At 32.8% G+C, this 25694-nt stretch overlaps 5 protein-coding genes across 7 annotated transcripts; 4 read left to right on the forward strand and 1 right to left on the reverse strand.

The window, feature by feature from the left end:
* Positions 1-1580: 1580 nt before the first annotated feature.
* On the reverse strand, positions 1581-3992 carry LOC18014736 (mitogen-activated protein kinase 5). Of its 3 annotated transcripts, XM_006396857.2 has the most exons (7): positions 3670-3992; positions 3008-3137; positions 2782-2919; positions 2361-2693; positions 2075-2258; positions 1823-1999; positions 1591-1749 (listed from the first exon to the last, which is right to left on the reverse strand). In XM_006396857.2, the coding sequence occupies exons 1-6, from the start codon at positions 3840-3842 to the stop codon at positions 1827-1829; spliced, it is 1131 nt and encodes a 376-aa protein (XP_006396920.1). In that variant the 5' UTR covers positions 3843-3992; the 3' UTR covers positions 1591-1749; positions 1823-1826. The 3 variants fall into 3 exon arrangements, with proteins under 3 accessions (XP_024010041.1, XP_024010042.1, XP_006396920.1); XM_024154273.1 differs by having other exon boundaries at positions 1581-1999; positions 3670-3991; XM_024154274.1 differs by having other exon boundaries at positions 1581-1999; positions 3008-3129; positions 3670-3774.
* A 4772-nt stretch (positions 3993-8764) lies between these two features.
* Positions 8765-11907, forward strand: LOC18014512 (putative auxin response factor 14). Its single transcript, XM_024154481.1, has 14 exons — positions 8765-8824; positions 8897-9001; positions 9099-9194; positions 9328-9384; positions 9475-9618; positions 9698-9782; positions 9864-9954; positions 10031-10195; positions 10303-10416; positions 10499-10571; positions 10667-10805; positions 10874-11250; positions 11468-11655; positions 11739-11907. The coding sequence occupies exons 1-14, from the start codon at positions 8765-8767 to the stop codon at positions 11905-11907; spliced, it is 1863 nt and encodes a 620-aa protein (XP_024010249.1).
* A 4085-nt stretch (positions 11908-15992) lies between these two features.
* Positions 15993-18347, forward strand: LOC18014513 (probable cysteine protease RDL4). Its single transcript, XM_024154748.1, has 4 exons — positions 15993-16595; positions 17001-17236; positions 17678-17818; positions 17931-18347. Exons 1-4 carry the CDS (start codon positions 16076-16078, stop codon positions 18171-18173), a joined length of 1140 nt encoding a protein of 379 aa, XP_024010516.1. The 5' UTR covers positions 15993-16075; the 3' UTR covers positions 18174-18347.
* A 4313-nt stretch (positions 18348-22660) lies between these two features.
* On the forward strand, positions 22661-23545 carry LOC112085280 (glutathione S-transferase T3-like). The gene has a single exon (XM_024154482.1). The coding sequence runs from the start codon at positions 22661-22663 to the stop codon at positions 23543-23545; it is 885 nt and encodes a 294-aa protein (XP_024010250.1).
* A 746-nt stretch (positions 23546-24291) lies between these two features.
* LOC112085281 lies at positions 24292-25585 on the forward strand. The gene is made up of 2 exons (XM_024154483.1): positions 24292-25462; positions 25497-25585. Exons 1-2 carry the CDS (start codon positions 24292-24294, stop codon positions 25583-25585), a joined length of 1260 nt encoding a protein of 419 aa, XP_024010251.1.
* Positions 25586-25694: the final 109 nt, after the last annotated feature.

Consider the following 25694-nt stretch of genomic DNA (forward strand, 5'->3'; position numbering starts at 1 on the left):
CTGGTCTGGTTCTCACTGAATAATTCCTCAATTACTCACCCCCTCTCTTTTTAAATCATTTTCCAGGTGAATGTGATGAATGTGATTGTGATGATGTTTGGGAAAAACTAGACGAGTAGGTCTAGTGTGGTGTGCCTTCAGAGAGATGAATGAAGTTTTATTTGTTTTAAGAACTATTTCGTATTTTCTTTTAAGACAATATTTTCTATTTAATTCGGATTCATTTTCAGTATTTCATTTTTAATTGTAAAACTTGGATTTGGGTTTGGTTTTGGAATAAGAATAAGATGTTATTCAGAATTTATTGGTTTAGGATAGCTAATATCACCAGTTTAGTTTGGTTTCTTTTGAAACCTAGGATCGGGGTGTTACAGTAGACTTCTACGGTTATATGTCTGGCTTTTATGTGAATTAATCTTTGGTGAATGTAATTGTTTTTTATTTTATTTTGTCGACACAACTTGGTAAGAATATGTACAATTAAGTATGTGTCTAATGTTTGCCAAATAATCAGATCAGTTTGCATTGGTCGTAAGCTTGATGTGTAGTCCAAAACTATAATACTATTAAGTATGTGCACAATTTGTGTCAAATGATAATAATATGAACTTTAATAATAAGCTTTGGTGTATAGTTATTCGATCCTTGTGCATTTACATTTGGTTCTGGCTCCACGTGTCAATCCTCTACATGCTCGACATGCTCTATATCATCTACAAGCATAACAACTATGTACATGATAAACTCTCAAATCGTAAAAACAAAAAAAAAACAAAAAGTGTGTATCCGAAAATGGAAACAAATAATGAAAAAAATCTATAGGCCCATTGGTCGATCATGATAAACAAAAGAAAAAGAGAATTGAGTTGTGAGGTTATGGATGCCTGCTTCTTGAGAGTTGGACAATTAGGGCACGGAGGACCTGAGGAAATGGTGCCAGGCGGCCTGAGTAAAAAAATATCATACGTCGCAAACAACAACCCATCTCAAAACCGTAAGTTATATTCCATGCAAATCTTGAAAACCGTAAGTTATATTCCATGCAAATCTTGATGTCAATAGCAAGAATGTACATGAACACACACAAGACCACACCGCAGATGTCAATAGCAAGAATGTACACAAACATATTCAAGGCCACACTCCAGAGGCATCAGTCGTTAGCATCAGTTGTTGGAAATCACAGCAATTCTCCAATGAATCTGAATAGGTTGAAGGCTTGAAGCAGAGGATTGACCCGATGGTTTTGACTATGGTGTAAAGATCATTCCTTGAAACTTTTTGAAGATTGATCCTGACTTGAGGGCATCAGGAATCAAATAAAGTACAACAATGCTTAAGAGGCAATAGATGATTAGCTATGGAGTCCACTAGATCGACCAGATGCTAACGGAATTGAGCCCGAAGATGATTGCCATAAAAACCCAGAACCAGGCTTGACGTCTTGGGTGCTCCAGTTTCATTCTTGCAATTGCGTTGAGAGGCCTGTTTCCGTCGAAGAGAGAGAAAAGAACCGAAGAAGAGATACCTTACGCAAGGTAAAGTAATAGGAAATAGTTTGTTACAGAGAGAGAAAGTATGAAAAAGTGTTTCCATTCAAAGTAATGAACAATTACAGAGTAAGGAACGGAGATCGTTATACATCATTTTCTTGTGTTACAAGATAGCTTTTCTAACCAATGAAAAAGCTAAAACAACGAATACTATGAGGTGAAGCAGAAACAGAGCTTAAACCCTTAAAGAAGCAACCTAACAATAAGAATGGATATAACTCTTAAAATGTGTTCAATCTCAGAGTTATAGTATATGCATACATACACACCTTCTTAAATAGTCGGATTAGGATTAAACTTGACCGATTCTAGCCACACGAGCTCCTTAATCTCTTCTTCAGTGGAAGACGGGTTCTCAAAATCGAAACTGAAATGGTTGGAACAAACAGGCTCATCGTTAAGGTCATGAAGTGCTGACAAGAAAGGATGACACAGTGCTTCCTCAACTGCAAGAAAAAAAAAGAATGTTCCAGGATTAACAATCACCCTTATGCCAGTATTCACCAGTTTTCTATTCATACCCGTGATGCGTTTCTCTGGATCAAACACGAGCATTTTCTCCAGAAGATCGATAGCTTTAGAACTCATACTAGGAAACCTAGCTGAAAAGTTCTGCCTTGGGAACTTGGGTAGCTCTTTAACGTATTTTCTCGCGTTCTCGCTTCTGAGAAACTCTAGGCTCGTTCCATCTGGTGATCCTATCAACTTAAGTTTTGAAACCATAGAAGACAAAACGAAATTAAATTAACACATTGCATACAGATAGAAGTTCCCAGCAATAATTACGTAGATCATTCTAAAACATACCTCGGTTATAAGTTTAAGCTGGTGGACATAGTCTTTCCCCGGGAAAAGAGGCTCTCTTGTCATGATTTCAGCAAATATGCAACCAACAGACCAGACATCAATCGCAGATGTGTACTCGGAACTATTAAGAAGCAGCTCTGGTGCTCTGTACCATCGGGTTACAACATACTCTGTCATGAAATCTGTCTCAGATGTTGTCCTTGCCAAACCAAAATCTGCAATCTTTAGGTCGCAGTTTGCATTCAGAAGCAAATTACTCGGCTTCAGGTCACGATGTAATACATTAGCTGAATGTATGTATTTGAGTCCTCGTAGAATCTGATACAAGAAGTACTGCAAAACAAAGGAAGAGTGAATCAATCTTAGTAGCAAGTAGCCGAGTACAAAATATGAAAAGAGAGAAAGTTATGAATGTTGAAACCTGACAATGATCATCATTCAAGGGCTGGTCTGATCGAATAATCTGATGAAGATCAGTGTCCATTAACTCATAAACTATATAAACATCTACGAAATTCTCCTTCTTTGGAGGTCTGATGATATCTTTTATGATGACAACCTGTAGAAAATGAAGACCACTTCAGCTAGAATTCTAAGATCGTTTAAAGAAATTTCCACCAAAATAGAGTGGAAACTGGAAACCATACATTCTCGTGTTCCAAATGACGAAGTAGCTTAATCTCTCTCAATGTCCGCTTAGCATCGACTTTATTGTCAAAGGCTTGACCTATCTTCTTGATCGCAATCTCTTCGTGTGTCTCCGAATCTACTGCAGCACTAAAACAATATGGAATAGTCTCATGAATCATTTTCTTTTACATTATTCGGGAGAACACAAACGTAATATAATAAAACATGAATCCAGGAATATTCGTGTAAGTATACAAAATGTAGTTATCTCCTAAAGATTGTAGCTTTCTTCTTCATTACAAAAACAAAAAAAAAGACCATCTTTACTCTCTAGAGCATCTAAAACATAAGACTAAATCGATAAATCAACACGCAGAAACAGATTAATCTCATTTATCAATAGATACTTTCCAAATCTTGTATGCAAGAAGAGTGAGATGATGAAGTAAGGATACAACACTAAAGACCAACCAATCTCAACTACTGATAAATCATTAAATTCATTTAATTCAAAAGATGATTTGAAAGACGGAACCTTTCTTAATCCCAAACTAATTTAAGCTTAGTTAAGTTACAACTACTGAGAACGGAACAATACGGGGGCAAAAATAGAAATGCCCATATTAAGAAACAAACCAAGAAAACCCCTAAAGGAGAGAGAGATTACAAAAATTCGTACCAGACAAAGCCGTATGCTCCTCTACCGATTGGTCGAATAGGAGGAACATACTTGTTTGAAACTTCAAACATGTTTCCATAGACATTGTATTGGAAATATCTTCCTCCATGAACAAGAACCCCTTTGATGTTATTTTCACCTGGATCTGTCGCTGATTCACTTTCAGTAGCCATTTTCGAATTGAGATTCACAAAAGTACAAAACCCAGATTCTAAAGACAAAACCAGAAACTCTTCGCTTCGAACTAAAGATGAGATCGATCGTGTCTGCAGATAATTTTGTTTTCAACAAGAAAATTAAAAATTTTTGAGACTCAGGAGAGAGAGACTCGTCAAATGAAAACGACTCTTTTTTTTCAAGTTTGAATTTTTTTGAATTGGTCAGAGGGATCGTCGCACACCAATTCGTCACGTGTCCCTCGTAATAAATTCTGCTTAGCTGGCCGCCTGCCACCTAATACAGATAAGTAAAACTCTCTGGCCCGGCCCAACTATTTAATAGCAAGATATTGTATCAATTATTACGAGGCCAACGTAATTTTTGAGATTTTAATTAATTAGGAAGTGTAAAATAATTAAATTTTTTTAATTATTTTACATAAATAAAAAATATTTTATAAATGCATGATGATTCATCTATCTTATTTTATATATAAAAGATGGCTAATTCTCTTTATATGAGTAACACATCATCATTTTAAAATTAATATGGAGAGAACATGTGTCAAATTTTTAGTTTTACGTTTTAATTTTTAAAGAATATTAATTAATAAATTTTATATTAAGTTTTTAACTAGTAAAAAAATGAAAAGTTTTTTAATTGATTCTTAAATAACAGTTATGTAAATATTAAACAAAAATTTATGTTATTATTAATTAAAATATTGATTTTTTTTATAAACTCTTAATTTTTTAATAATATTATATTTTAAATTGATTGATTTATAATTATATATTAATACACAACAAATGATGATTATGTTTTTTTAATAAAAATAAAAATTACATTAATTTGAAATAATAATAAAAAACCTGCATATTACGTGGAGGTATTCTCCTAGTACTATATAAAAGATAACCAACTCTCTCCATGTAAGTGACACATAATAATTTTTGATTGATATGAAGATTACATGAGTCACTTTTTATAATTTAAAGTTAAATTTTTTCTAAAAGATAATAAAATAATAAATTTTAATATCAAATTTTAAACCATTCAAAAAAATGAACAGTTTTTTATTAATTGATTGATATTTATTTATTTTTATATAATTCTCAATTTTTTAATGATATTGTATTTTAAAATGATTTCTAAAATTTTTTTTAAAAATAAATTTCTAAAATTATTTATAATAACATATTAACACACATAACAAATAATAATTATATTTTCATTTTTGATTATATATTTTTTTAAATTGATTTCTAAGATTGTTTTCTTTTTTGGATAAATTTTTTTAAAACTATTTATAATAACATATTAACACATATAACAAATATGATTATATTTGATTTTATATTTATGATATTGCATTTTAAATTGATTTCTAAAACTTTTTTTTATATAAAATTTCTAAGATTGTTTATAATAACATACTAACACAGACAACAAATAATGATTATATTTGATTTTATATAAGATTTGGATATTTGTATTTTTTATGATATTTCATTTTAAATTGATTTTTAAGATTATTTTTTTTATAAAATTTCTAAAATTATTTATAATAACATACTAACACACACAAAAAATAATGATTATATTTGTTTTCATATAAGATTTGAATAGTTAAATAGAAAAATCTGCACATTACGTGCGGTATTCACCAAGTTATATTAAAATAGAAACACTTTTAATACTTGCTTCCAAACTTCGAAAGTTTTTTTTTTTAAATTTAAAAAGAGTTTTAAAATTATCCTAATTTCTTGTAATCTTATTTTAAAAAACATATTTTTAATATATAAATTTAATTCCAAAAATTAGATATTAATTTAGATGTAACTAAAAATTTCCTTAAATATAGGTTATATTTAATTAAAAATTAAAACTATATTTTTAATTAAATTTAATTTTGAAAAATAGATATTAATATAAATTATTTTAGACTTCCTTAAATATAGATCAGATTTAATTTAACATTTGAAATTTAAATAATATTTTCAGAATAAAAAATATGATTAACGAATATCTTACTATATTTTTTAATCATATTCAATCAGACTAAAATTTTACATATTAAAAACAGATAAATATTGATATTATATGGTAATTTGATGGGACGGATTAGGTTATTTTTATAATTGTTGTTTTATGCGGATTATGTTATCAAAACATGTGAGATATTAAGATAAATATTATTTTAAAATTATTAAATATTTATATTATATAGTAATGTGAACGCACGGGTTAGGATTATGGTTTTATAAATATGGTTCATTTTGGATTAATAGAATGAGTGAATTAGAAATATGTTTTTAAAATAATAGTTATTTTTTATTAATAGAATGATCGGGTTAGAATTATGTTTTTCTGATCGTGGTCATAATAATATTAAAAAAAAGTTTTTAAAAAATAAATTATATCTAAACATAAAATTAAAATTTGTCACTTATTAAAAAATATACTGATAAAGAAAACATAAATTACATTACAAATTTTGATTAAAACTTCTCGTGCGGATGCACGGGATAAAATCTAATATTATACAGGATCCGGCAGGATAAAAAAATATCATTGTGTTGTAACATGATTTTTGTGATTGACCAAAATATTCATTAATGCTTCTACATAAGAAAATCTGAGTTTCGATACTTAGAGAATTGTTTTTCGTGGTCGTGGATCTTTTATAGAACAGAGAGAATTATCCATTTTCGAATTGTCTTGTGCTTGTTTTGATAAATTGTTCGTAAGCTGATAAATGATTCCATTATTAAATATTTTGTATATCAGTCATAAATAAACTGATGGAATTGTACATTACAAATGTAGAAACAATACAGTTGAATCTGTTATTTTAGGTAAATTTCTTTTGTTTGTTGTCAATTATAGAATTTTGTATACAAGTTCATAAAAAATAATATAATATTTGTGAAAGTTCTCTTAGCCTACTGGCTAATGAGTTCATTAATGTTTCTACACCAGGAGATCTAGGATTCGAATCTCGGAAGATACGATTTATTATTGATTTGCAGATTAATGAAGACAAACTTATATGTAGGCGGGAGACTTGTCCGTTGTAATTGTCAATGTAATAGTTCTCATAATTTGTAATAGAATAATAGTTCAATGTTAAAAAAACAAATAATATATATACATGTTTGAACAAAAAAAAACATATGAAATATTTGCGGGATTTGGATGACATCTGGCTACTTTTTGTTTTGTTAATAAGGAAAATGTTAAACCAAATTAAACCCATTTACATTGCTCTGGCCAACCATAACTAAAAATCTGAAATTATTGTGAAAAAACATGAATCATAGTCCTCAACCAAAGGAGTAAATCCTCAACTAGTAAATCACCATAAATTAGTAAACAAAAAAAAAAATCCAGAAACTTCATAGACATCCAAATCTGGTATGAGATTCAGATTCTGATAGTATTTTGTCTTTAGGTATGGCTTAAGGCCTGTTTTATTTCACACTCTTACAAAATAAGATTTGAAATTCAGTAAAATAATTATGGTTGCATAGACTATATACCCTCATGTTTTCTAATGTTCAAGTTTATCAATGTAAGAAAGTTAAAGACTATAATTCTACTATCTAAAGTAATATTTTGTGCATCATCAATATCAGTATAAATTTATAACAAATATATATATATATATATATATTCTAAAATAGCATCATATTCAAATACGACATCAGATAATAGTTTGTTTGCTACTAAATTTTGTTAATTTTCGTGAAGTAAGAATATATGTAAAATTAGTTGTTCGACCGGCATTATTATTTGTACAAATCAGAGGAAATTAACTTATCTCCAAAAATTGGAGTAAATGTAATATGTCTTAAGTTTTAAAAGACAAAGAATATATAAAATAAAGTGAAAATACCAAATCTATATCAAATTAAGCATCCCCAACTTATCTACAAGATTGGAAATATAGATCATTCTCTGAAGACTACATAAACTTATCTACTCTCTATGGTTCACCACAAAAATTTAACAATCGATCTTTTGACAAAAGGATTTGTTATTATCTTTATAATCGTTACCATTTTGAGTAAAATTTGAGAGACTCTGCCTTTGGCATAATGCTCCCAAGAACACCGTTTACTTGTATGTTTGACAGTAGATCCGTTTAGTTTTATCTATCTACTCGTTTTTTATAGCGTATGTATTTTAGAAACATAATTATATTGGTATTAAAGAAGTTTCGATATTTCTAAAAGATACATGTTTGACCCGACTTTTTTTTTTGGTAAACCTGCTGAAAGTTTTAGTCAGAGACTTCATAATTAAAAAAATTAATGTAGGACCTGGTAATTTTTCAAGTATAAGTACGTGAAACGTATCAAGTTTGTGAAACATAAAATAAAGAAAGATCGAGTGAAGTTAAAAAAAAATCGGGTAAAGAAGAAAAGAACAATCGTTTAAAATATCTTTGAGAAAAATATAAAAAAATTCAAACAAAGGTAGTATACTAATTTTTCTGTTTTTATTTTATCACTATTCATGGTACTTTATTGTCTTAGAATTCACAAAATCTACATTTTTCATTTTTTTTTGTCGAGTACATAATATCTTAATTTACATTCTTTACCTAATAAAAATTTTACTCGTTGTTTTTCGAGATAAGTTTTTTATTCTTCTGCTTTATTCAAACTCATGGTGGTGATTACATAGAACAATCTGATTTAACAAACAACAAACATATTTCTATGCAAATGTTAAGAATATTTTTAAATAAATGAAAAAAAGAATTAACAAGCTAATTTATGCACAATTAAAAAATAACCTACAAAATTTCTATAACTTTTCAGTTAAAGTACCATGTAAATCAAAAATTATTTAGGCTTTGTTGATTTTTTTTGTGTTATGATCATATATCGGAAGTAGGAGTTAAAAACCAGTGTTTGAATAAGAGCTGATGGCGAATAACCAAGTTATGGATGCAGAATATGAATTTCCAGGTATAGATAATTCAAAAGTCGATTTAAGTTTTTAATTTATCAAGATTATTCATTAATAATTATGTTTTCTTTTTTGTTTAATAGTTGAGAGCTATTTGTATGATGAGTTGTGGAAGCTATCTGCTGGACCTTTGTTTGATCTTCCAAAATTTGGAGAAAAAGTTTATTACTTTCCGCAGGGACACATTGAACATGTGATTTTATTTCTGATTATTCATCCTTCTAAGTTTTATGTTTTTTTCCTCTGTTTTAGTTTGTGAAACTTTATATGCAATTTGATGGTATTTTCAGGTTGAAGCACATACAAAAGATGAATTATCTCAACTGAGACCAATTTTTGATATTCCTTCGAAAATTGGATGCAATGTTATGGACATTCAACTTAAGGTATACCTCTATGATATTGATGTTTTTTTTCAGAGAATACATATGAGTTATTGGATTAAACCATCAATAATATTAAATTTTTGTATGTATTATATCATTATAAATAAGTAATTTATAACCTTTTTTATTTTAGGTGGAGAACGAGACAGATGAGATTTTTGCAAAAATTGCTTTGTTACCAGATACAGCTGTGAGTGGCAAATTTCAAAATTTTATTATAATTTCATAATATTTTTTTCTAATCCCTCTTAAATGATTTCTCTAATTTGGAATTCTCTAGGAAGTTGAAATCCCTATTTCTAATGTCAATCATGAAAGGAGAAAAGTTAGTTCTTTCATAAAAGTTTTAACTGCTTCTGATACTAGCACACACGGCGGATTATCTGTAATAAAAAGACATGCTGTCGAGTGTCTTCCCCCATTGGTATTTTCACTTAGTTTCTCAACCTAAGAAAATAACTTAGTTTCTCAAATTGTAAGTTTCCATATGAATTTTTCTTTAGGATATGTCTCAGCCGACACCAAGTCAAGAAATAGTTGCTAAAGATCTTCATGGTTGTGAATGGAGATTTAAACATGTCTTTAGAGGTGATGAATATTTTTTCATATCAAACTTTTTGATTAGTGATTACTGACCTTTCATTTATCTGCAAACAATCAATTTAATAGGCTCTCCATTGAGGCATATTTTCACAACTGGTTGGAGTGCGTTCGCGACATCGAAAAGATTGGTCACTGGTGACTCTTTTATATTCCTTAGGTATATATATTATATTTCCTTTTAACATCTTTTTTGTTTCTTGGATTTTGGACTTTAACTATGTTTTTTGTTCTAGAGGAGAGAATGGAGAGTCACGAGTTGGAATCAGAAGAGCAGTTCATCAACAACGCAGTATACCTTTATCGATAATTTCAAAAGAGATTATGCACCATGGAATAACTGCTTCGACAATGAATGCTATTAATACTAAATCTATGTTCATTGTATATTGTAAGCCAAGGTAATGAAACAAAAAAAAAAAAGGTTTGTTATTCTAGTGAAAACATCATGGGATCAGTTTCTTAAACAAAAATGCTTATATTTTTGTGATTGCTATAATGTTATCAGGTCGAGCCAATTCGTCGTCAATTTCGACAAAGTTGTAGATGCAGTGAACAATAAATTTTATGTAGGTTCAAGATTTACGATGCAGTTTGAAGATTATGATTTTACAATTATAAGGTATAACTTGAACACTTAATTCATTTTTATTTCTTTCCAAAATATGATTTACTAAATTTTGCTATTGCTTTCTTTGAAAAAGATATTCTGGAACAGTAATTGGCAAGAAAGATTTATGCTCTCATTGGCAGGATTCAGAATGGCGATGCCTAGAAGTAAGACTCTCCGTAGAACCACTTATTATGACATTATAATAGAATATCATTCCAAAAGAGTAATAAATATCATTCACTAACTCTGTTTTTTGTAGGTGCAATGGGATGAGCCTGCATTAATTCCAAGACCAAATAAGGTTTCACCATGGGAAATCGAGCATATGGGATCTTTATCAAACGTTCACCAGTCAGCTTTGCTCAAAAACAAACGTTCACGCAAAGCTAAAGAAACCAGTAAAACAACATTTTTAATAAGGTAAAACTTAATAATGAAAGCATTCTCATTGGATTTTTGTTTATAGGTTCAAATCTGTGGAATCCTACATTGACTCAAGGCCAAGAAATTGGACAGTCAAGCACGAATTTTTTGATGACTGTTCCTCAGCTTAGTTATTGTGACGCAACTGATGATTCAAAAATTCCATCTGGTTTGGCGATCAGCTACTCAGTCCCTACCATGTCCAAAACAAACTATAACAACCAAATGGTTATGTCAATGAAAGAAAAGATGACAACTGCTGCCACCACTGCTAATAACAGATTGTTTGGAGTTGATCTGACGTCTCCAAAAGAAATAGAAGATCCTATGAGACAGACTGAGGAAAACAATTGTGACCAAATCCGAACCCAGACATCGCCAAAAGAAATCCAAAGCAAGTCTACTAGAAGCCGAACCAAGGTATGTATTTAAAATCATAATTTTTTAGTGTATAACTAAACATAGATACAATTAAAAATTATCGTTGGAAAAAAAAGATACAATTAAAAATTATCTTTATTAAAAGAAGAAATTGAATTAAATTTTAATATACAAAAGAAATGTTCATACTTTAAAAAAAAGAAATATTAAGATGACTATGGTTAGTTCACATGTTTTTGATATGGTTATTGAACAGGTTCAGATGCAAGGTGTAGCCATAGGAAGAGCTGTGGATTTAACTATTCTTGATGGATACAATCAGTTGATCGACGAACTGGAGAAACTCTTTGATCTCAAAGACGAGCTGCGTACACGCAATCAATGGGAAATAATTTTCACTGATGATGAGGGAGATATGATGCTTGTTGGAGATGATCCATGGCCGTACGTTATTTTTTATCTCTTTCTCTATCTCTCTCTAAAATCTTGGAAATATTTTTATTGAGAATGGATGATTTTGTGTGCAGTGAGTTTTGCAACATGGTAAAGAAAATGTTTATATGCTCAAAAGAGGAGGTCAAGATCATGAAATCAGGAAAGAAATTCTTGGAAGGTGATTCAGCCTTAACCGCAGCAATGTTAACATGTTCTGATGTAACACCTGACGTCAAAACAGGTAATAACCTCTCTAATTAAAAAGAAATCAGCAGAATGGAAAAGAGAGTCAAGATTCAAAGCAGAGATTTTTTTTCAAAAAAAAAAAGAAAGTTGTTTGTTTCATAATGTAATAAGTAAAGGGGTGACATTTATCGTTTACAAATGTCTTTTTCAATTTTTCTATCTTTTGTTTTTGTTCAGCATGTTCATTGTTGTTGTTTTTCTTTTATGTTTATTGTTGTTTGTGTCTGTAATATATCTGTTTTATCTTTCATAAATAATTAATAAAAATCCCCTTATTGTCTTGTTATAGCTTTTTTTCTTTTGAATGCATATCATTATTTCTACTTGATCATGTTATAGTTTAACAATTTGAACGTGATATTGTTTGAGGGTGTTTTTAAAGAAATTTTATGTAACGCTTGAATATAGATTTATTACTCTGTACTTTTTAATACTTGCCATTTAATTTGTCAAGTTAAGTTTCTAGGTTTCCAATATTTTAATAACATAAGTATATGATTGAAAGTAGAACGTTACATCGACTCAATATTATTTACTTGTCTCTTTTGGTTACAATAAGAAAATTTGTATTGCACCATTCCTTAGAGTATGGTGCAAATATATGAACGGTTTTACTCTATTCAAAATTTTTGTAAAAGCAAATAATTGAACTTGAAGATTTGACATCAAAAATAATTGAAAAATAAATTCGAATATAACAGCATTTAAAAAAAAAAGTATTTAAGATTCACCATATTTAAGTGATTGAAAAGTGTAAAAATAAATGTATCAAAGACATTTAGCTTCTTCTTGCTGTACAAGACTATATAGCCAAGTTTGTACCGATTACCACAAATCCACGCTGCTGCTCTCATCGGACACATCCTTAATGCTTTCCTCTGCCCCAACTTTGCTCAATTGCCTTGCTGTTTGTTCCGAACTTCCAGTCCTGCAATTTCCTCTTTCTTTCTCTTTATCCCAATTTCTATTGGTAATATGTCTTTCTGTATGAGTAATTTATCTCTCAAGAAAGTTTAATTGTTAGATTGACTATCTATTCCTCAGAAAAAATATGGATGATATACCAGATATCCACGAAACTAAAATCTGGTGCTAAATCTCCCTAAAAACAAAGTTTTAAATGTATATTTTCCCGAATTAAAAATTTGAAACCTAAAAACACACAAATTGATACTTAGAAACCTCAGAACACACGATCAATTTTATTCAGTTTATTATTTACCAATTAATTGTTAACCAACTAAGCTCGATACTGAACCAAGTTAAACCCAACTTAACCCAAAATAAACCTGACCAATCCGAAATAAAACGACCCGACACCACTTCTTCTTTTTTTTCTTCCCCTGTGACCCTGTCATCTTCTTAGTCTCTTTCATAAAGTGTGAGAATCTGAAAAGAAAAAAAAAATAGTATGTAATAAAGCAAAAATTAATAACGCCAAATAGAAATTAAGAAGTTAAATAGAGGAATAGATTTGTTCGGCGAGAATGATTTTTCATCTTAGGAGACAGAGAGCTTGTCTTCTTCTTTTCTGGGAAATCGAAAGATGGTTGAGATCATAAGTAGACTGAAGACGGTTTAGAGTTTCGTAATGACGAAAAATATCTCACCTTTTCATTTCAAATATGATTTTCTTTCAGTCTCATTCTATTTAACTGTTAATTGTTAATCCGTTCTTCACTGAATGTGAGATATTGTTTTTCGATTTCTCCAGCTAAACTTCTGGCCCAACCTTCTAATTCTAACTTCTCTGTCACTCTAGTTACTTTGGCAAAAGCTCCAACATCAGCCTAAGCTCGAAAATCTCCCTCACCTGTTTCACCAATTTTTTCCGGCGAACCTTCCGTCAATGACACAACCTTCAAAATCTTCTTCACCTGTTCTATTTGGTTGGTTAAGCAAAGTCTCTGACTTCTGTTCTGAGACCTATTTTTATGAGTTTTACTGTTAATTACATATTTATGGTAGACAAGACTTTAATTTGAAGCACAACGAGTTTTATTTCAAATTCTTAGTAACTACGATGAAGAAGAAGAAGTCGGGTCGTCGGGCTAATGTTTCGGGTCGAGTTAAATTAGAATTGGGTTTTAGTTCTGTCTAAGATCATGTTTGGTTGTTTTTGTTTTGGTTTGTAAATAATAACTAATAATTAATAAATAAAAAAATTGATTCAGTGTTTTTTTAAGTTTCGAACTTTCAATTCGTTGAAATATAGATTTAGAACCTTTTTCGGAGAGATTTAACACAATGTTTAGTATGGAGAACATCTGGTATTATACAATACCTTTTGTGAGAAAATAAAATTTTGCTTGTTTTGTAAAATTTGTTATATTATGTTGTTAAAATTTGGAACTTGTAAATGAGATTTGACTAAATTCTTATGAAAAGAATATTAGAGGATAATACCACTAACAATAAATATAAACAATTAAAGAGAACTATAGCGAGCTGATAAGTTTATGCTTAACAATAAACCTTTTTAATATTATAGGTTTAGTCTGAGGGATAAAACTTTTAATGGATTTTCAAGTGGTTTGTACGAGAGTTAATTGTTAGACAAAAGTGCCGCTCTAAAAACAGAGCAATCCATAAGACCAGAGAACAAAACAAACAAAACCAAATAAATCATTTCCGATATACAGAGGACGAAATCGGGATATCCGCCTGAAAGAAATCTTTCAGCCACGACGGCGCACCAAATATAAATGTTAGACTTCTAAATATAAGAAATAGTCTACATATAGGTTCTGATTGGTAACCTGCGGAATGGCAGAATTGCGTTTTTAAATACAATTCCGCAGGTTTTTTTGCCAATCAACAAAAATTCTCGTAATGAAAAAATACACACAAAAACGCAGATTGCGTTTTTGCTTAACAAAAATACAAAGGAAAAGTCATTTCGCAGCGACTTATAAGTCGCTTAATCTATTCCGCAAGATTTTTTCCACAATTCCGCCATTCCGCAAAGTTACCGATCAAAGCCATAAATCATATTAACTACTTTTTTATACTAAGAAAACCATACACCTGGAATACAAATTTATTAGTGTGTGTGCATAACCGCAATGATAATTAACTAAGTGATACACTATCGAACATTCCTTAATTTACCCCAATCAAATCAACATACACTCCCTCATATACAGTATAACCATACAATATAATCATCGGCACAAGTAAAATCACTTACAAAAACACATCAATAATATAAATATATCCCAATAATTCAAACAACCCACATTTGGACAGTTATTTGCAGCGGCAATCTCCGACAACAATCCCAACTACTATCACTAAATGATTTTATCTTTAATTTGGCCAATCATGCTAAAAGTTATATAGTAGTGGCAGATCCAATACACTTTTTACTTTTATCATTGATATTCTCCAGTCATCACTACTTGGCTTAAGTCGATATGGCAATCAATCTTCCGAGCTTTAGATCTTTAACATGATTCATGCTTATAATATGCGACTCATGTACGTTACTGGCTTTTTGTTTCTCAAGCTTTTATTTGTTATTTTCATGATATCTATCTGCAGCCATCCTAAGGAGAAATAAGAAAGACATTGTTTGGACAGATTTTTCGTAGATTTTTTTGGTAGCTAGAAACTTCGAATTCAGAAACTTCTTTGTGCTTCTTTATTGTGAATCGAACACTGTACAACAAACAAACTTATGCAGAATGATAACAACTGATGCAAGTATTTGCATTGACTTTTTAAACTGACACAACATACTTGTAAAATTTTCTTTGTATTATTTAAAACTGATGGAAATTTACAAAATAAATGATACAGTGGGTCCTATTTGTTGTATTATTTGTTTTTTAATCGTCAATATGTTATCATAACAGATTTTCTTAGATCAATATATATCGCATGACCAAACATTAAAAATTTAAATATAGTAGTGATCGATCCAATTTTTAAATTTTCTTCTTTCGAAATTTTTGGTGAAAGGTTTAATTTCTGGGGCAATCACGCACATGCTTGCAACAGTTGGTTTTCCCACTTGTTAAAAGAAAAAAGAAAAGCAAATTCTGAGTACTATAAAAACGTGTCATTTGTAAGCCAAATTATACAACACAAAAACCTCCTCTCTTCTTTTTGTTTTTTTTCAACTTATAAAAAAAAACAAACACAAACCAAAGTTTCATTAGTTTTGAACCCCAAAAAGAAAATGGGTAGTGCTAAATCAGCCTTGCTGATCCTCTTACTAGCAATGGTCATCGCATCTTGTGCCACGGCCATGGACATGTCCGTCGTTACATACGATGATAACCACCACGTGACCGCCGGTCCTGGCCACCACGTGACCGCCGGTCCCGGCCGCCGCAATGGAGTTTTCGATGTCGAGGCATCGTTAATATTCGAGTCATGGATTGTCAAACACGGGAAGGTGTACGATTCCGTTGCCGAGAAGGAACGGCGTTTAACGATTTTCAAGGACAATCTCCGTTTCATCACTAACCGGAACTCTGAGAATCTCGGTTATCGACTCGGTTTGAACCGGTTTGCTGATCTATCTCTACATGAGTACAAAGAAATTTGTCACGGGGCTGATCCAAAACCACCTAGGAACCACGTGTTTATGAGTAGTAGCGATCGATACAAGACTAGTGCTGGTGATGTGCTTCCTAAGTCCGTTGACTGGAGAAATGAAGGTGCCGTGACTGAAGTAAAAGATCAAGGCCATTGCAGTAAGTGTTGTGATTTTAAAGATTCGATCGGTTTGCTAAAACTTTTTTTATTATATATATATATATATATATAAAATTATTAAAATATTAAAAACAGCTGAACAACGGTGTCTCTTGTGCTATTTATAAGGATTTTATTTGTCAAGAATAATAAATATTATTTTCCTGTTATATGTTACATTTGATTACTATAAAACGATTCAATCCATTTTAGCTAAAAATCATTGTTAAAACTGATATATTTATATAAGTATATCACCAGTTAGGCCACACCGGATATGAAAACGTTAGTGTTAGTTAAAAGAAACCAAGAATCGACATTTACTAGTTACCATTAACATTTCCGATATTTAATTAGTCCAAAAAGTATAAATCTTCATATGCATGCTTCGTTCTTGTGTGAAGGGAGTTGTTGGGCGTTCTCGACTGTGGGGGCAGTAGAAGGCTTAAACAAGATCGTGACAGGAGAGTTAGTCACTTTGTCTGAGCAAGATTTGATCAATTGTAACAAAGAAAATAATGGTTGCGGAGGAGGTAAAGTCGAGACTGCCTATGAATTCATAGTTAGCAATGGTGGTCTTGGTACCGACAACGATTATCCTTACAAGGCTGTTAATGGAGCTTGCGACGGCCGCCTCAAGGTCGGTATAGTTACCACCAAATACATACTCCCTCTGTTTCATTATAGTTGATTTTCTAGGTTTTTTTTCTTGTTTCATAATATTTGATTTTTTACATCTAATTAATGCACATCTTTTCTTTAAGTTGAATGAATCATATTTATGCATGTTGCTTTACAAAATTTATTAATTATAAGCATTAATTAAAAGAGAGGAGATGAAAAGCTCAGGTTAAAGTAAAAACCAGTAATACTAATAAAAGTAATGAAATTAATTGTAAAAATAACCTAATTAAACAAAATAAACAGCAAATAATTGAGCATTTATAACTTTCTTAATCTGTATGCAAATATTCAGAAAATCAACTATAATGAAACAGAGGGAGTATATGATTTATCTAGTAACAAACAAAAAGAGAAAATCAATTTTCAAATCTTTAATTTTTCAATACTACTTGTGTAGGAAAACATCAAGAATGTTATGATTGATGGATATGAAAATTTGCCTGCAAACGACGAATTAGCTCTCATGAAAGCGGTTGCTCACCAGCCTGTAACTGCCGTTATCGATTCTAGCAGCCGAGAATTCCAGCTTTATGAATCGGTAATAAAAAAAGATTGCTTAAAAGTTTCGTTTACACATGTCTTTTAAAGTTTTATAACCGGAAATTTCAGTCTATATATAATGCATTGAAATTTGTTTTCCCATTCAAAAGGGAGTTTTTGATGGAAGGTGCGGAACAAACCTAAATCATGGAGTTGTTGTGGTCGGGTATGGAACCGAGAACGGTCGTAACTATTGGATCGTGAGAAACTCGTGGGGCAACACTTGGGGAGAGGCTGGCTACATGAAGATGGCACGCAACATTGCCAATCCAAGAGGCTTATGTGGAATCGCTATGCGAGTTTCATACCCTCTCAAGAACTCGTTTACTACCGGCAAAAGCTCCATGGCTTAATTATATGAACTAAATGTATGCTATGCAAGGGATCGAGTGAGCCAATAACGTATTCGACTTTGAAGTAAAAATAATGTAGTCGATTGGTTTGGCTTTGTAATATATTTTCGCTGTTTGGAGTTTGTATAATATTTATGGTTATTTCGTTTCTAATGATTAAGATTTTCCGTTTTCTATCATAAGGTTAAAACGTTCGGTTTCGATTTCTTGATATATGGCGCGGCCGCGCGGGTCTTTAGTTCTGGCCTGGGATACTCGTGACTCGAGTCAACATTTAAATACTTGCATATTTATTATTTTTTAATCAGAAAATATAATATTTATATTTAAACAAAATAAACTTTACTTGATTACAAACTTCAAAATGGTTACACGAGTCAGGCAAGTTGGTACGAGTCAGGCAACAGTTGTTTAAACGTGATAAAGGTGGGTCTGAAGACACATGCAATGTTCATAGTCGACTGATGTACCGTCGTTCGTGGGTCGTTCCCCAAAACAAAGGTGGATCTGAAGACACATATGGATGCGGTTACAACTCATAACAGTGTGCTATATGCTGACGCGTAGCATTTTTTTTTTCTTTTTTTAGACGCGTAGCTTTGTTACCTAAAGATAACAAAGGGACTTGAAGTTTATTTAACTTTTGTGGCTATAAAGATCGCCAAGGCGTCTTGATGATGATGGACATAATTTACTGAATTCACGAAGACTGAAATTGTGCATGGTGCACTGATATGTGCTGGAAAAAAAGTCTAACAGTTTATGCAAATACAGTCCATCACACCTGTATATGCAACTGGCCTGATTCGCATTACCCCACTCCAATAATTAACCCTCAGGCAAAGTTTGTCACGTGAAACAAGTACCCATGCATTCTAGACCGATATGCGCCCCCACACATTTAAATATGTCCGATGTTGCTGCCAATAAATAATCTTTTGAAACATTGATAAACTCTTGTAGGAAAACATTAATCCCAACCTGACGACGTCGACTGATCATATATATATATATATATATATATAATTATTATATAAACTAAATTTTGAATAGAATCTCAGATAAATCCTCAAAACTTATGGAAATGTGTAAATATCGAGAGACAATTTGTATGCAATGCCATCAAAGTGCGCAAGAAATTGAGAGCTCGATCGGCGAACCAAAATGTATTTCAAAAATATGAAAAAAATCATACTGATGATCAGTGATCAGGATAAGAAAATATTTTTAAAAGTAGGAACATCTTTAAGTCTTTTTAATTTTGGCCAGTAGAAGCTAAAATGTTTATATAGTAGTAGTGGTGGAATAATTTTGTTATATATATATATCGTCACTGTGGCTCGGGGTCGGTGTCACAATAATGGATCATGACATTAGAACTTTAATTAGTTTCCAACGTTATACATGCTTATAACATCTCCATCGTTAGCTCACCTGAAAGAAAAGCACTAAGGACGAAACTTCTGATTATGGGATTGAGTTAATGGAACATACTCTGATCCCAAACTTGGAGATGTATGAGTTTCAACCCATAACCTCTTAAGTAATCATAAACATACATCCATGGTTGCATATGTAATTTATCTGTATATATATGAAATCAGACATGTAACATAATATCAAACAAATATGAGTCCACTACACAAACAAATGTGGGTCTACCACATACTCATATCTTATATCAAACAAATGCGGGTCTGACAGACTAGCTACCACAAACTATTATTTTTCAAATATTCAAATTTTTGTCGTGGTATGTAGAAGATCAATCCCAACGAGGCGATAATGGCATTTGCATGTAGGGTTGCAGGAAGAAGAGAGATTTGCAATATATAGACTTTGACAGATACCATTCCTTCTTCTTTCTGTTTGTCTTGTAAACAAAATCAACCATTTTAATCTGAACTTTTCTTGTGTTTGATAGAAATGAAAAAATAAATACTCGTTACAGAAAAAAAAACGATCAGATAAGAAAACAGACATTTTATATCTTTTGATTGATTTTTTGATACTTTTCTCGTAGCCGCCATAGAAATCTTCCATTTTTTAAGATTCTCCTTATATCATGATTCTTTACTGACTCGACTGAACTGAGTTCGATGGGCCTTGGCAACTCTTGACGGGCCGAAATAACTTGAATCAAGGCGGGAAAACCATAGTGGGCTGAGTTGGGTCAACATGAGCGAAACCGGACCGACAGAGATTGATATACCGAATTTAATTGAACTGGACTTAGACCAGATCCATTAAAGGGTCTTCTACAATTTTGGGCACAGAATCATAGGCTTTTTGGGTTTTAAAAAAAAAGAAAAAAGACCCAACTCGGAAGGAGAGGTTCATCCCGTCGAGCCTGAAGACTCTGCATGCGAACCACATGGCATAAGGCGATTGGCTGTGGAAAACGCGTCATTTTGGGAGAAAAAAAAACCGCAGAAAGAAAACATTTTCTCTTTCCCCGATTTTTTCTTCTCTCGTTCGTGTTCTTTGGCGATTCAGGGCGATTCCGTCGTCACCGCCTGTTCCGTCGATTATTCTCGGTGGAGGTGCAATCCGAACATCGATCTTCCGTCCCCATAGTCCTGGTAAGCTTCGGTTCCTCGTAGTTTTAATTGTTGATTTCGATTTCGCGATTCTAGGGTTTGCGATTTTTGGGGAAAAAAATCGGGTTGAAATCAGGTGTTTTTTTGTTCGATTTCGGTGGATTAGAGGTTCGACGGTTGTCTTTGGTACCCCAAATCTAGTATTCGGTACGAATTTAGTAGATTTGCAAACCCTAGATTCGTTGAAATTAGGGTTTTCGAAATTGTTTACAAATTTTGGGGCTTTCATTTGGGATTGCAATTGGCGTCTAATTCGTTCATTTAAAACCGTCATATCCTTACTTCGAATACGATTTCATGGTTTTAAGATTGAAAATCTGAATATTGTTGCGATGAACTAAGTTTTTTCTATCTCGGGGGTTTATTTGGGGCTCTGTGTTGGTATTCAAACTGGGTCACTCTCGATACATTATCAAGATTCGTGTGTATCTTAAAAGCCATTTGCTTCTTATTTGTTGTTTGCTAAATGGTATTTTGCTATATGATTGGCTTCTTATTTGTTGTTTGCTATATGGTTATATGAACTGGTTAATCGCTTATGAGTTTTTGGTTGAAATGGTTACTCATTTGTTGTTTGCTATATATTAGTAGATGATATGATCATATTGCATAAGTTCATATCATATTGTAATCGTGTGAGTTCATATAGTTTTGCTGATCATATTGTTTTGTGGCAGATCATGCCAAGCTACAGCAGCGGTTCATCTGAAGAAGGCTCAGAGGTTCCTTATTGGGCTTACGCCGATGCCACTTATGACATACCGGCGAAGTGCTTATGCGGCAGGGAGGTGAAGCTGAAAGAAAACGCCGCCGGTCGCAAGTATTATGCTTGTCCAGAATGGATTAATGAGGTTAGTTATTTATGTATATTACTTTGTTTTTTTTGTTCAGTTTGTTCATTTAACTCATCTTTTGGACCTCCTTAACTCTTTGCTAACACTTTGTGTTGAATGTAGGGCTCATTCGACCACATCCACCAATGGTGGGATCATGCGGTCACAGAGCAATGCGAAATCCTCGCGACAAGGATAGAAAATCAGAGGGAGTTGATCGTGAGTGCTGATCGTGGTAGAATGAACTTTGTCGATCCGGTTATAGGAGAAGTCCGTGGGGAACAAGCAAGACTTGAGGGAGAACTCCGTGAGGAGTTAGCAAGGCTTGATGGAGAAGTCAGGGTTTTGAAGGAGCAAATTGGTTCTCAAGGTGACAGTCTTTCTACCCTGTTCTTTATGTGTGTTATTGGACTGTTCGCATATATCTTAAGGGTTTAGAACTGGGTTAGGATTGATTACTAAGTAGGGTAACATTAATTTTTTTACTTCGGCTCAATTAATGTACTTGTTTTAATTCTCTTTTTATCTTTTGTTGTGAGGATAATATGGACTCAACGGAACAAGGGTTTGACTTCATGGCATATGGTTCACCGATGGCATATGGTCCACCGAAACAGGTTAGTTCTCCTGTAACTTAATGGTTTAGTTGAGTAGTTTAGATGGAACGTGGTATATTTGTGTTTATTGCTTGATAGGACATGTTAGGTGTAGTAATTATATCCACCTGTTCTCAAAAACTCTCAAAACTTGTTCGGAAACATAAAGACACGCTTTTACTAATAATAAGACACTCAACCAACACTTACAAGACACATAACCACTACCATTAAGACACTTAAAAGACATTCAACCATAAATCAATTTACTCTCTTTTAACAAATCCTTTACTTATCTACTTCTATACTGCAAACTTCCTTTTTCTCTTTTATTCTCTTCACTCTTTCTTTCACGCTTCACTTCACTCTTTCTCTTTCGCTTCTTCTTCACTCTTTCACCTTGTTAACTATCATTATTTCCTTTCTCCCTTCTTTCTTTCACACTTTCTTTCATCGACATGGATTCTCAGAACTCATTTACGCCCTCTGAAGGGTTTGTTCACCTTCTAAGTAGTCAGTTAAACCCTGAATCGTACTCTCCGTGCATAGACTTAGGATCATCATACATTTTGTTTAGCACACAAGGATCTGATGGTCCTTCTGATATTGCATTGAAGAGAAAACTCTGGAGTCCGAAGGAAGACTTGCTCCTGATTAGTTCTTGGCTCAACACCAGCAAGGATCCCATAGTGGGCAATGAACAAAAAGCCGGTGCATTCTGGAAGAGGATCCAGATCTATTACAACGGATGCGAGGAGCTTGGAGATCTGCCAAGAAGAGAATGGTCGCAGTGCAAGCAACGATGGGGAAGGCTTAATGACCACGTATGTAAATTTGTGGGTTCATACGCAGCTGCACAGAAAGAAAAAAATAGCGGTCAGAATGAAAACGATGTGATGAAGCTTGCACATGAAATTTTTTTCAACGACTACGGCATTAAGTTTGCCCTCGAACACGCATGGAGAGAGCTGAGGTTCGACCAGAAATGGTGCACGACCAGCTCACAAAAGGATGGCGCAACAGTCAAAAAGAGAAAAGTAGAAGACTCGGCACAGTCATCATCGTCGATGCCTGGAAGCGTGAATGAAAGTGAAGTTGAGGCTCGCCCTCCTGGTGTCAAGGCTTCGAAGGCCAATGCGAAGAAAGCAGGCGGTGTTAAGGGTGAAAACAAGGATATGAAAGAGTTTTCTTCCATGTGGGATATGAAACATAAGGACCTTGAAATGAAAGACAAGATTAGGGACAAGAGGATTCTTGAGAGCCTCTTAGCTAAGCATGGACCGCTAACTGAGATTGAAATCTCATTGAAAAACAAGTTGATCAGTTCTGTGTATGGTCTTTAGGGTACATCTATTCAGTCGGTATGGTTTGGACAGAACAACAAGTTAATGGCTGTTGTTTTTTCCTTAACTCTATTCAGTCGGTATGGTTTGAGTGAGATTCTTCTTTGCCTTAGAATATGATCTTTCATGTATTAAGTTGTTGTTTTATGTTTGGTATGATCTTCTATTTCATTTTGGTTTTTTCTTGCTTAAAGATTGATATTCATTCGGTATGGTTTGAGTGAGATTGTTCTTTGCCTTAGAATATGATCTTTCATGTATTAAGTTGTTGTTTTATGTTTGGTATGATCTTCTATTTCATTTTACTTGCTTCTGACCTGCACGTTTTTTTTTTTCAGGAAGTGTCACAGCAAGTTGGGCAGTACAACAACCCTGACACGTCCGTGACTATATGCTCAAATCAAGGAGGGGCCAATTGCTGTTGTTGTTTTCCCTTGTTACCGCATATTTTGTCTTGTAATATTGACCATACGTTCCCAAGTAGAATTGTAGCCACATCTTTGAACTTCAAGCCGTCTATTTATATGTCTTCTAACTATTGTATGTTCATTCGTAGCAAATTTCCTTCTTCCTCATTTTCTCATATTGATCTGCAATCACTTCATCTTTCCTTTTTTAAAAAAAAAGTCTCTCTCCCACACAAAAACCAAATACGGTTTATCAAGCACATAACTTGGTAAACTTCTTTTATATTCAAAAACTCTTTCTCTCCTTATCCCTAACCACAAATTTCTAAATACAATACTATGGCGGCATCATCAAGCAATGATCGATTGGATGATGCATATGATGATGCAGTAGATGATGCATTTGATGAGAAGTTGGAAGCCATGTTCAATTCGCTTGTCAAACAAAATGAAGAAAAAATGAAAAAGAAAAAAAGAGCGTACATTGAAAGAGAGCGTGAAAAAGGCCACTTGCGGTTATGGAATGATTATTTCAGTGATGATGCAACTTATCCGCCACATATTTTCCGACGACGATTTAGAATGACCAAAGATTTGTTCATGCGTATTGTCAACCGACATGCCAATGAGGTTCCGTACTTCCAGCAAAGAAGAAATGCCACCGGAAGATTAGGGCTATCTCCTCTACAAAAATGCACGGCAGCAATCCGTATGATGGCATATGGTACCGCAGCGGATGCAGTTGACGAATATCTCCGGCTCGGTGCTAGTACGGCATTGTTATGCTTGGAACATTTCACTGAGGGTATAATATCCTTGTTCGGAAATGAGTATCTAAGAAGACCCACAGCTGATGATCTTCAACGGTTACTGAACATTGGAGAGGAACGGAGCTTTCCCGGAATGATAGGAAACATCGATTGTATGTATTGGGAGTGGAAGAATTGTCCAACTGCATGGAAAGGACAATATACACGCGGGTCAGGAAAACCGACAATCGTTTTAGAGGCAGTTGCATCACAAGATCTTTGGATATGGCACGCATTTTTTGGACCTCCAGGTAGATTAAATGATATTAACGTTCTTGATCGTTCACCAGTTTTTGATGACATCTTGCATGGTCGGGCTCCAAAAGTGAGATATTCGGTAAACGGTAACGAGTACCGTTTGCCATACTATCTCACAGACGAAATTTATCCTAAATGGGCAACATTTATACAATCAATTCATCTTCCTCAAGGAGAGAAAAACAAATTATTCGCAACAACTCAAGAATCCGTCCGGAAAGATGTGGAGCGGGCTTTTGGCGTTCTTCAAGCCAGATTTGCAATAATAAAAAATCCGGCTCTTTTTTGGGATAAAGAAAAAATTGGCAAGATTATGCGGGCCTCTATCATATTACACAATATGATAGTAGAAAACGAACGACTTGTCTACATTCGATACAATTTAGAAGACTTCCATCAAGATGAAGGAAGCAGAAATTCGCCTGTTGATATAAGCGTATTCTACCCGTATGCCTACAAATGTCTTAAATTTGATGATGACAAAACGAAACGAAGTCCGTGACAACCAGATACATGAACGATTAAAAGAGGATTTAATAGAAAATATTTGGAATAAATTTGGTTAACTTTTTTAAAATTTTAAAATATTGTATGTTTCTAATTTTCTTGTATTAAATTTTACTCTTATATATTGTATGTTCTAAAATAAAATAATGTGTAATAAATTGTATTTCT

This window comes from Eutrema salsugineum, unplaced genomic scaffold, assembly GCF_000478725.1.
Source record: "Eutrema salsugineum unplaced genomic scaffold, Eutsalg1_0 scaffold_3, whole genome shotgun sequence".
In the NCBI taxonomy this organism is placed as follows: Eukaryota; Viridiplantae; Streptophyta; class Magnoliopsida; order Brassicales; family Brassicaceae; genus Eutrema; species Eutrema salsugineum.

Bases quoted from the DNA above. Each gene is read 5' to 3' on its own strand.
- LOC112085281 (XM_024154483.1), top strand. From the start codon at position 24,292: ATGGCGGCATCATCAAGCAATGATCGATTGGATGATGCATATGATGAT. The intron at 25,463-25,496 runs ACCCGTATGCCT...TAAATTTGATGA, and splicing joins TGTTGATATAAGCGTATTCT to TGACAAAACGAAACGAAGTC.
- LOC112085280 (XM_024154482.1), top strand. From the start codon at position 22,661: ATGGATTCTCAGAACTCATTTACGCCCTCTGAAGGGTTTGTTCACCTT.
- LOC18014513 (XM_024154748.1), top strand. From the start codon at position 16,076: ATGGGTAGTGCTAAATCAGCCTTGCTGATCCTCTTACTAGCAATGGTC. The intron at 17,237-17,677 runs GTCGGTATAGTT...CTACTTGTGTAG, and splicing joins CTTGCGACGGCCGCCTCAAG to GAAAACATCAAGAATGTTAT. The intron at 17,819-17,930 runs GTAATAAAAAAA...CCCATTCAAAAG, and splicing joins AATTCCAGCTTTATGAATCG to GGAGTTTTTGATGGAAGGTG.
- LOC18014736 (XM_024154273.1), bottom strand. From the start codon at position 3,842: ATGGCTACTGAAAGTGAATCAGCGACAGATCCAGGTGAAAATAACATC. The intron at 2,694-2,781 runs GTTTCAACATTC...TTTGTTTTGCAG, and splicing joins TGAATGATGATCATTGTCAG to TACTTCTTGTATCAGATTCT. The intron at 2,000-2,074 runs GTATGAATAGAA...TTTTTCTTGCAG, and splicing joins TCCAGAGAAACGCATCACGG to TTGAGGAAGCACTGTGTCAT.
- LOC18014512 (XM_024154481.1), top strand. From the start codon at position 8,765: ATGGCGAATAACCAAGTTATGGATGCAGAATATGAATTTCCAGGTATA. The intron at 9,002-9,098 runs GTGATTTTATTT...TGGTATTTTCAG, and splicing joins CGCAGGGACACATTGAACAT to GTTGAAGCACATACAAAAGA. The intron at 10,417-10,498 runs GTATAACTTGAA...TCTTTGAAAAAG, and splicing joins TATGATTTTACAATTATAAG to ATATTCTGGAACAGTAATTG.